The sequence below is a fragment of the Pseudopodoces humilis genome, chromosome 5 (genome assembly GCF_049639895.1).
Source record: "Pseudopodoces humilis isolate 2021_Gansu_Grassland_sample_001 chromosome 5, ASM4963989v1, whole genome shotgun sequence".
Classification (NCBI taxonomy): domain Eukaryota; kingdom Metazoa; phylum Chordata; class Aves; order Passeriformes; family Paridae; genus Pseudopodoces; species Pseudopodoces humilis.
In genome coordinates, this window is record NC_142204.1 from 11,930,851 (window position 1) to 11,942,311 (window position 11,461).

At 46.2% G+C, this 11,461-nt stretch overlaps 1 protein-coding gene across 1 annotated transcript; it reads left to right on the top strand.

Moving 5' to 3' along the window:
* The first annotated feature begins 885 nt into the window (after positions 1–885).
* KCNA1 (potassium voltage-gated channel subfamily A member 1) lies at positions 886–10,503 on the top strand. Its single transcript, XM_005533303.2, has 2 exons — positions 886–1,498; positions 2,242–10,503. The coding sequence occupies exon 2, from the start codon at positions 2,672–2,674 to the stop codon at positions 4,145–4,147; it is 1,476 nt and encodes a 491-aa protein (XP_005533360.1). The 5' UTR covers positions 886–1,498; positions 2,242–2,671; the 3' UTR covers positions 4,148–10,503.
* Positions 10,504–11,461: the final 958 nt, after the last annotated feature.

Consider the following 11,461-nt stretch of genomic DNA (forward strand, 5'->3'; position numbering starts at 1 on the left):
TTTTGGACTGCCAAGGTGGTGATCTTAAGTGAAGATAATGTATTATGCAGTGGAAAGCTAATGAGACTAGGTCTGTTAAACACGGACTTGGTGTTACTTAGCTCTGGAGTGCTTCATATTACACAGGGATGGGTTGTATTTGATCACCTCTCCCTCTCTGACAAAGTGAGCAGCAGGCTTTTATATAATGTAAATGATCATATACTGTGGGGAACAATCCTGTGCTGGCAGGGGAGGCCAGCTGATGACATAATGGGTCTTTTCCATCTCGAAGTTATGTGATTCATCAATTAAACAAATTCGGTGGGATAAAGCAGCGTGAAAGGGCACTGTCCCTGCCTGACGATTAACCCTCCCAATTCCAGCCACTCCCCTCGGGATTTAGCCTCCACCACTGTGTGTCCAGGAGGCTCCTGGTGCGCAGCCCCGTTCAGTACCGAGGCGGACCGGGGACCGGGGCCCGGGGGGCTCCGGGCACTGCAGGCGTAGCAGCCGGAGCCGGGGTCCGTGCGGGATGTGCGGCCCCGCTCCGTGCGGGATGTGCGGCCCCGCTTTGCCTCAGGTGCTGCGGGGGGACCTGCGGCGGACGAAGCGCAGTCCCGCCGTCCCTCGGCGCGTCGGGCAGCGGCTGCTCGGCGCACCTGTCCGGTCTGCCCGTGCCTCCCCTGCCGGCCACCCGGGATCCCGCTGGTTCCCGCTGGTTCCCGCAGCCCCATCCCGCAGCCCCATCCCGCAGTCCCATCCCGGGGCCGCCCGCATTGCGTCGGGGGCGCGGCGCGCAGCGTGCGGGGGCGGCCGGCCCGGGGGCAGCGCGCATCCCTCCCTCCTCCGCCGGCCCCGGCCCCCGGCTCCCCCGCCCTCTCGATCCCCGAGCTGCACCAAATAGCTCTCAGGTTTCTGCTGATACTGCAGCGTCAAGAAATGGCTCGAGTTTGCTCCTCGCTCTTATGCATTCAGCAGCCCTCTCGCTCCTGCCGCACGCGTCCAGCTCTTGTCTCCTCCTGCCTCCAACGCTGCTGCTGCCGGGACGAGCCAAGACCGACTCTGGGGATGCGGCTGCAGGGCTGCGGCGCTCTGACGTCTCCCTCGCCGCCGCTGCCCAGCGCCCGGCTCCTTTTCCAGATGTCCTAAGGGAAGAGAGCCAGCGGCTATCTAGGACTCCTTGATTTTATTGACTAACTCAAGCCTTTTGGAAAAGGTACTTTGCACTCTCTTCCATGCGCACCCCCCACCCCCCACTGCGGTTCTCAGCAGAAACTAATTGAACCCACTCGCCCTTGGTGCAGCCTAAGACAGTGTATGAATATTTCAGTGTCTCGCAGGCAGCCCTGTAAAGCGATCTGTGTTATAAAGAGGGGCGCAAGAGGAGGAGGAGGAGGGTTAAGTTTGCCTCTGCGGTTTTTGTTTTGGTTTGGTTTTTTTGGATGCTGCTGCAAGGCGACTTGACGCATTCCGGCACTGGCTCCTACTCCTAAGCGGCGCGTCTCACCCGGAGCAGGTAAGGAAAAGCCCCTTCTCCCGTCCGCTGTTACACTCAATTTTGGACTGTTTGGGTCTCCCCTTGTCTCTCTCTCAGTTACCTTTAGCTGCTGCAAAGCGGGAGAGGAGATGCTTTGCTCCCCCTCTCCCAATCCCCCCCCACCCCTCAGCTGGTGTGATGAAGTTGTCAGTGCTCAGCTAAGTCTCCACAGCGGAGAGCGCGGTGTTCGGGAGACTCCTTGCAGGAGCTGACCCAGCTGAAGTTGCCCGGGAAGCCCTCCGGATGAGTTCGGGGCACCTTCCTGCCTCGGAGGCCTTGGTGCATGTACGGGGATGTGTAGGAACGCGTAGAACTCCGCATGTGCTGCCGAAGTGGGCAGAACGGGATGTTCCTGCTGGTGTGAAAGCCAATCCATTGCGCCTGTCCGTGTGTGTGTATGTGTGCGTGTGTGGAGGGGCTTGGGGGCTGGTTTATTCTGGTTCTCTCCTCCCTGGCAGCCCCCATCCTTAAAGTGAGCTTTATGCCTTCAAAGCAGAGTATTTCCATCCCTCTCTCCCTCCCCAGCGCAAAAGAGGAGTGGGCCAGGGCAGTGGTGATGGTGGGTGGGGGGGGAAGGAAGAGGCAGGTGATGGAAATTTGCTGAGTTGGCATTGCAAGGACTCACCTCCCAGCCAGCCCGTGATTTATATATTTATTTCTATATTTATTTATTTATTTTATGTGTGTGTGTGCGTGTGTGTGTGTGTGTGTGTGTGTGGTAGCTTCGTGACTGCAGCTGCGGTGATGGTCGAGCCGGCAAGAAAAGTGGACGGATCGAGTTAAAGGCTAAAGGCGACAGCTGGGGAGGGAAACCCCAGCCTGGGGGTGCACTCCACAGACCTTCAGCCTCCCGGTTTGGGGACCAGGACCCCTCACCTTACCTGCCCTCTGCCCCCCCTAAAGGTACTTCTTCCCTCTTTCTTCACCCTCCCATCATTCCTGATGCCTCTCCCTTCATCCCGCCTGTCTTTTCCCCTTTTGAGTATTTCCATCCTTTAGGCTCCACATCCACCCCTTCCTCAAGCTCCCCACCCCACCTCAACCCCCCCCACCCTACAACTGCCCTGGGTCTTTCTGTGCTCCTCCATCCTCCTCCTCCTCCTTTTCCCTCACTTCTCCCCTGCCCTTTGGTCCCCTTTCCTGTGTGCCACCATGACTGTGATGGCTGGAGAGAACATGGACGAGACTTCTGCGCTACCTGGCCACCCCCAGGATAGCTACCAGCCCGCCGCCCACGACGACCACGAGTGCTGTGAGCGCGTGGTGATAAACATTGCGGGACTGCGCTTTGAGACGCAGCTGAAGACTTTAGCCCAGTTCCCCAACACACTGCTGGGCAACCCCAAGAAGCGCATGCGCTACTTTGACCCCTTGCGCAACGAGTACTTCTTCGACCGCAACCGGCCCAGCTTCGACGCCATCCTCTACTACTATCAGTCCGGGGGGCGGCTGCGCCGGCCGGTCAATGTCCCCCTGGACATGTTCTCTGAGGAGATCAAATTTTATGAGCTGGGCGAGGAGGCCATGGAGAAGTTCCGAGAAGATGAAGGATTCATTAAAGATGAGGAGAGACCCTTGCCAGAGGGAGAGTACCAGCGCCAAGTGTGGCTCCTCTTTGAGTACCCAGAGAGCTCTGGGCCGGCAAGGGTTATTGCCATAGTCTCTGTCATGGTGATCCTCATCTCCATCGTAATCTTCTGCCTAGAGACATTACCTGAGCTGAAGGAAGACAAGGAGTACACAGTGCACCGCACTGACAACACCACCCAGGTCTACAAATCCAACATCTTCACAGATCCCTTCTTTGTTGTGGAGACCCTGTGCATCATCTGGTTCTCCTTTGAGCTGGTGGTGCGCTTCTTTGCTTGCCCTAGCAAGACTGATTTCTTCAAGAACATAATGAACTTCATTGACATTGTGGCCATCATCCCTTACTTCATCACCCTGGGCACCGAGATGGCCGAACGGGAGGGGACTCAGAAAGGAGAGCAGGCCACCTCCTTGGCCATCCTGAGAGTCATCAGACTGGTAAGAGTCTTTCGAATCTTCAAACTCTCCCGGCACTCTAAGGGCCTCCAGATTTTGGGACAGACCCTCAAAGCAAGTATGAGAGAGCTAGGTTTACTAATCTTCTTCCTCTTCATTGGGGTGATTTTGTTCTCTAGTGCAGTATATTTTGCTGAGGCTGAAGAACCTGAGTCTCATTTCACAAGTATCCCTGATGCTTTCTGGTGGGCGGTGGTATCCATGACCACTGTGGGCTATGGTGACATGTACCCTGTGACAATTGGAGGCAAAATCGTAGGCTCCTTGTGTGCCATCGCTGGTGTGCTGACAATTGCCCTGCCTGTACCTGTCATCGTGTCCAACTTCAACTACTTCTACCACCGAGAAACAGAAGGGGAAGAACAGGCTCAGTTACTTCACGTTAGCTCCCCTAATTTAGCATCTGACAGTGATCTCAGTCGCCGCAGCTCCTCCACAATCAGCAAATCTGAGTACATGGAAATCGAAGAGGATATGAATAATAGCATAGACAATTTTAGAGAGGCTAATCTCAGAACTGGCAACTGCACTGTAGCCAACCAAAACTGTGTTAATAAAAGCAAGCTGCTGACTGATGTGTAAACAAAAAAAAAACAAAAAAGAACAGAAAAAAGCAAAACAAAACAAAATCCCCGCTCACAGCTTGAAGACTTTAGTGACACAGTCACACTTTGTAGATGCTTTACTGATAGTTTTTGAATGCTTTATTTACCTCGTAAATGCATTGTTGCATTGCAAATCTTTGCTCTGCGATAAAGAAGCTTCCAGGATCCACAAAAGACAAAATTTTGGTTATTTTCAAAAAAATGTTTCCCACCTGGTAAATGATAACCATTTTAACTAGTTTAGTTTTAAGGTGTTATGACACTAGACCTAAACTTTTCCTCTCCTATCTCCTTTGTTGGGTTTTTCTTTTTTTCTTTTCTTTTTTTTTTTGATAAATTTATCTTAAACTAAGCAAGACAGTTTTTAGAGCTATTAAGCATATGCATGGATTCCAGTAAAAATATTCTGCAAAAATGCACAGTTGCAAGAAGGTGCATCTGATAATAATAGTAAAAAAGATCAGCCAAAACCTGCAGCAAGCATTTGCCGTGGTGTTTATGAAGGAGTGCAAATTTTCCTTCCGCCCCCTCTGTGAAAGATTCCATCTATCCAACCTACAGATCCACACAGCACCTTATTAAAAAACCTACTTAAGCCTGGTCTCTTTTGCTGTCTGTAGAAGAAATATGAGAATAGCAAACAAAACTGAAGACAAAACATCTGCAATGCTGCTAAATTCTTTCACATGCAGATGATAGAAACACACTTTCCCCCCCCCCCCCATTTGCAACTGGATACAAAACTCTAAACCCCTCTGTTGCAAGATAGCACAATGGAGTTTAATATAAGCATGTTTGAATTTGATACTATTTATTTTATGATAGCATGCTTGAAACGTTACCTCAGACAATAGCAGATAAGCTTTCGTTTGAACTGAATCTTCTAAAACTAGGTCCTTTCTCCTCTATTTTTTCAATCCTTTTCTTTTTCTTTTTGATTTGCATTCACCAGAAGTGCACTCCTTAATTTATTAAATCGTTGACTAGTAATTTAAAGTACTGTATTTAAGTGCATATGTTAGTCAAATGGGAACAATAACTTTTGGAGATCGAAGCATGTTCAAATATTCAGCATTATGGCCTATTTGATTAAAGTGTAACTTGAATTAATTAGTGCATGAATTCAATGCTAATAATAATAATAATAATGATAATGATGATAATAATAACAACAATAATGATAACAATAAAAATAAAAAAAAAAGTGCTTGATAGACTGAGGGCCTGAATTAACTGATTAGAGAAATCTGATTGTTTTCCTGCATTGCTCAGGGAAATGTGTTGACTTTTGTCCAGGCGTTGTTGGAAAGGAATATATCCCATCCCTTAAAGGGAAAGCTATATGGAAAATTAAGAAGTCAAGTTATATATAGCAACACCTAAAAACCTAGTATCCTCTATAGATGAAAGGTGCAGATGCATGCTTTTTGGTGCATTCTCAGAATGTAAATGAAACTTATCTATTATATGCATCCAAATTGCAGCAGCTGGTTTCTTTTGCAGTCATCAGTTGAGACTTTTTTGTATCCCCCCGCAAAGCTCACTGAAGAGACTCAGCAGATTGATTGAGAGAGTTGTGCAGTGCCTTTATCTTACACCCCCCAAAACTGCTGAAAGTGCCTCCAGGAACTGAGCGGATCAGAGACACTGAGGGAAAGGACAAGGAGTCAGTCCACTGTCAGGAGTGTCCTGTGCTGTCTACTGGCCCAGCATGGAAGGGTTTAGGGATAGAAAAGATCAAGTGTGAGTGAGAGGAATGCAGAAGAGGTTGGCAGAGACCATCAGTGGCCATGGAATACTTTCCTTCCCCAGCCAGTCTGACACTGCAGGGCTCTGCATTGGCTTCTGCCAAATAACTCATAGTTGTGTACATGCAAGGCTTCAGGTTTCCCCAGGTAGTTCATAGAGGTGTCACTGCCATCACTGCACCTGCCCTTTCTTTCCCCAAGGTGGCTTTTTGGCAGCCTGTCCCTGCAGAGCAGGGCGCAGGAGGAGCAGGAGCCCTGGCATCGCCCAGTCAGGCAACCAGGCTGGAGGACTGTGTTCTTCTTTCCCCTAGATTCCCCAGCAGGTAGATGGGAAAGGCTTTGCCCTCCCATCCCTGTCTCCTCCATCCCCTTTCAGATCTTAGATCCCATCATAGCCTTTGAGCCATGTTCTTCTTCCTGGTCCTGATCTTACTGTACTTCCATCATTTCCTGGTGAGGGAAGCAATGCTAGGAGAAGGTATCTTCTGCAACATGCCAGCCTTGACAGCTAGGCCCTAGAAGATAACAACCTTTGATCTGAACGAATGTAGGCACTAATCCCAATTCTTCAAATGGGCAAAGCTGAGGATCTTCATTCTGCACTTAGCATGTGGCCAACTGCTGTTGAACACATCTCCTTCCATGCTGTACAGATCCTTTCCTCCCCTTTCTGATATATGTATATATGTGTATAAATATATATATATATATATGTATGTCTGCTTCTGTGTGCGTCACATATGTATGCAGACACATGTATATATAAAATAAAATCAAGGCACTTAGAGTTAAAAACCAACCCTAACTGCAGTTACGCACAAGCTTGACCTGACAGGTTTCCAGAAAGACTTGACTTTATTTCTCACTGTGTGACTTTTGTGAATCTTAGTGATGAGAAAGATCAAGAACTGAGGGAGCTCTAACTCCTGCAAAAAGTGCAAAGCATCCGATAAAACAGGGCATTACATCCTCTAGGTAATGTTGTAAAGCTTCTTTCCTGTCCCCTGCTCATGCTCTTGCCCATTGTACACCTCTCTCCCTATTAAATTCCTCATCTTCCCAAACTCTTGAATTGTAGGATATGATTTCTGATGTCAAAATGGATCTGAATGCTGCACTCAGCTTATAAAACCACCATCTGACAGCAATAATCGGTTTAGTGCTATGGGACTGATGATCAGAAGGATGCATTTGGGAGATGGGGCCTCACTTGGGTACCTTCTGTCCCAGCTGGGTGTGCACACCTTAATTTAATGTGCAGAGTGATGATCATTCTGCCTATGCACAGGGAAAAGTGCTGCATGCAGCGATTCTTTATCAGGAGACCAGGATGGATCATAGGAACTCGTGGTTTGGGGAGCCTGAATGTTACTTTGTCCATTTATAGCTCACTGCAAAGGATCTCATTCCATACGGAGCACAAGAATTAACCTCATGTAGCATAGGCATGCATTTTCAACAAGTTTGACACAAAAAAACCAATAAACAACAAAAACAAGGTTCTAACTCCCTTTATACAGGAGTGCTGAAATGTCTTTGTGGGCCTGAAGGTGCACTTAACAAACTGCCTGTTCTTATCAGCAAGCATCCCTTTTTTATTTCTTTCTTTTCTTTTCTCTTTTTTTTTTTTTTTTTCTTTTGGCCCTTATGTTTCTTTTTGCCATATGTGGACTCTAAGGGTTTTTTTTTTTTTAATGTAACTGGAAGAGGACTGGAAATGAGCTGATTCCCAGTGTAGTGCTTCTTTGAAAGAGTCAAGATAATTCCTTTGGTAGGGACCTCCTAGAAGTAATGCCCATGTTATGCTGGACAGGGAACCCAGTGGACATGATAGTCTTTAGTTTGATGAGGGGAAGACAGCTTTTCCAGAAGAAAAATTCCCCAAGCCCCCTCCACCACCCACTGCTCTGCGCCTCTCTCTGCTTCTTAGCTGGTCCTGTGCAGCTTTTCCTTCACCCACTCAGGGAAAGGGGTGAGGGAATTTACCTGGAAAGGGTGAGGCAGCAGTGCACTGCAGTGCAGAAGCAGGAATGAAGCAGAGAGTCAGTGGGCAGGAATCCCATAGGCTGGTATCCCTGCCAGACTTACCCATCTGGTTCTACCATACTTAGCTCTAGAGCACTAGGGAGAGGCAGAGGAGCAAGGGTGAGAGTGAAAATGAAGGACTCTGTACCCTGTTCCTTCACAGAACCGAGAGGTTGCTGCAAGACTGCTGAGAGCTCAAACCCTCAGAATGGCAGCTCCAGCACGGGCCATCAACTGGATTTAGTCACCTTCATGAGTAAGCTAGGGTGCAGAAAGCCAGGCTGTGAGTTCACAGCATCCTAGCAAACCCGTGCAGATTGCCTGCATGGGGTCTCCTAAGGCTTATCTCCACCAGGGACTTCAGGAAAGCCAATCTGAATTAATGAAAGGTGTGCAGTTAAAGTAGATTTGTTAAACTGCTTTAAAGCCCAGCATGGACATTCTGTTGCAGTATTAAAGCAACCTTAATCTGATTTGGAGTCATTCTTTTGAAAGGGAAGTAACCTGAATTGAATTAAGGCTGCTTTAATTCCGAACACAATGGGGCTTAATGCAGTTTACCTCATCTGCCTCACAAGTCCATTCAGACAGATAAGCCTGTAGTAATCACGAGATGTACTGGAAGTGACCCCATTGTGCAGGGGGTACCCACATGCACCAAAACTCTTGGTACACGGGTGCTGCAGGTTCACAGCCTGGCTTACTGAGGGGAAAACTAATACTTGATCCTGGTGCCAGTTCTGGTGAGTCCCTCCCTGTTTACACCTTTGTGAGGATAATCCATTCTGCTGCCTTCTGGGAAGCTGAAAACTATTGTGGCCCAAGGAAATTAATTTCCACTTTGTAAAACTGCACATGTGCTAGCCTGTTGTACTGTTAATCAAGTGGACAAGCACTTGTGAAACAGAATGAAGCACTGGAGACAGGACAAAATTCAGCCAAGGTCCTCTTGTTTGCAGCAGTCGTTTTTGCCCACACAGAGATTCCAGAGATCAGACCGCTCTTAGCAAACCAGGTGTGTATCATTTATCATAGGCTGCAGTGGCCCAAATTGGCAACAGGAGCAGTGGCAACTTGTATTGACAGGGTTTTTTCCTTACTAGGGGACAATTGTTTTCAGTAGGCAGAAGTACAGGAATTTAGTTTCTACTGTGAGAGAGCTGAAGCCCAAACATAACCTCAAAACCTGCTGATTTTAAGGAACTGGGGGCGAGTTTCGCTTTTCCATAGTCCACACTTGAACAGTGTAGTTTCTTATATGTGCATTTATTAAACAAAATACAACCAACACTAGGTCAGGAACATCTGAAATTTATTAGAAAAAAGTGTAAAGTTGTATTTTAGAGCAAAATCTTCTACATATATATGCAATACACGGACAGAATGTATTCCTTTCCAAATACTACCTTGATAACTGTTGCTTGAGGGGTGCCATTCTGGATTAATCTTTCCCCTAACCTGAAGAAGAGGGAGGTACTGCAGCTTTTCCAGGAATGGTCTGATCCTGTAGGCTTCCAGCAGCCTGATGCCAGTGATCCTCAGAGTAATTTCAGACTCACAGGGATGCAGAGTCAGCTCCAAGGTGTGATTTAGCCTTTGTAGCTGCAGAGCTGGATGGAACTGGAATGCTGTCCTTGCAATTGCACAGCAGGGCAAGTTTGTCCCAGACCTGCCTCCTGCAAGTCTGGAACAGGATCCTTTTCTGATATGCTTCAACCAGGGACCTACACTTCAGTTTTGGTTGGACTTAATTCAGGCTGAGTTTCTCTTTCTGTTTTCTGTTGTTCTGGTTTTATTTAATCAGGTGTAGGGAATTTCCTTTTCCTGAAATGCTTATCAAGTATTCTTAAAGGTGTCAGTATTTGTATCTGCAAAAAAAAAAAAAAAAAAAAAGAAACTTCAGGGTGTTCTACAGTTTCACTCAGTACAGGTGAACTTGCCAACAGTGAGGTCAACAATTTATGCTGTCAAGGCATAGCATGCTTTGATATTTTCAAAGGAAATAAAATGAAACTGAGGTCTTAACTGAAATTTGTCGCAAGGTTTCTGTTAATATTTATGTAATTCTGTATATTTCACCTGTTCACAGGCTCTAGCAAATGTCACTACAAGTTATATATATTAAAAAAAAATCATCTTTCATTTCTAGTTTCTATAATAAAATGAAGACGCTGCATTCAGTTCCTTTAGGTGCATCATTCTTTGATCCATGTTATTGTTTCAGTGACATTTCTATAATGTAATTGGGATCAAATGTATATTTTACTTTTGTACAAAAGTAAAAATGATATTTTTATGACTAAATTCAGCAAACCCTTACCTATAACCTGCTAAAATGATTTTTTTTTTTCTTTTCCTTTACATGTAAAACATTTGCAGTATGTCGGTTTGAAATGAATAAATAACAGCTGTCAATAGAACTGTAAATGGCCTCTCAGACATACCTCTGACTTTAAAGATTAAATATTGCCGATCTGAAATATATAAACTGAATAGTCTCCATATGAAAGTGCACCATCAGGGCAACAAACCATTTAAAGCTGACACAGCTGTACTTATTTCCACCATTTATCAATCGCTTGTACTTTGGGTCAAGTATGTACTTCATTGTCACATTACAGCTCATTTTACTTCCAAGTAGTGAAACTGTTTGACTTACCATTTTTAGAACATCTGATGTTATGAGTTCTTGAACTATTTGAAATGCATAGTTTTCATCTATGCAGTTTTACCTGCTTCTGTACTAGTTCATCTGTTCATACTTGGCATCAATTAAAGATAATTTTTAAGGATCTTACCCAGGTTTATTCTGTCTGGTTATTTTCTGGAGTCTGGTTTCTCTGCTGTCACTATTGGCCAGTTCTGTCTGAAATGAATGGTTGCTTTATTGAAAATTTTCCTACTGAGTGATATAAGAAGTGGCAATGTAGTGAGTGGGAAATGTAGTGAGTGTGGCTGTGGGCTTTGAGAGGCTTAGAAATGTAAATTCAAGCTTTACAGTGCAATTAATCCAAAGGTTTGGCTTCTTTAGGCTTTGGACCTAGCCCTGAATAATGTTATGGGGCCAAACTGTTTTGCCCTCAATTTTGAGACATCATTCAGTCCTACCAAAACTCAAAATCAGGTCAAATCTACTGGCCATAAAAACTGATTGCACCCTCCAAAGGTTTGTGAGTATTAACATTATCATATAAGTGCAGACTTGTAACAAGGTTTCAAAGCACTATGTGACTGACCATGGGCTTTGGGTTGGGTTGGATATCATCAAATCCAAGTGACTTGGTATTGTTTTTTGTGGAAAATTGCTTTATGGAGGCGTGTTTCATGCAGAGTGCTCCGATAGAGCCATGTGTGCCATGTCCCAGTGTTGTGTTGTACACAAAGGAGGCAATGACATAAATTCTCGTTATTTTGTGCCAAAGCTGTTGTGTGTTGGGAGTTGACCCAGAGATACGTTTTTCTGGAGATGGGGGCAGTTTCCAACAGTGGGATGCACACAGAGCGCTGATCACACTTGG

Bases quoted from the DNA above. Each gene is read 5' to 3' on its own strand.
- KCNA1 (XM_005533303.2), top strand. From the start codon at position 2,672: ATGACTGTGATGGCTGGAGAGAACATGGACGAGACTTCTGCGCTACCT.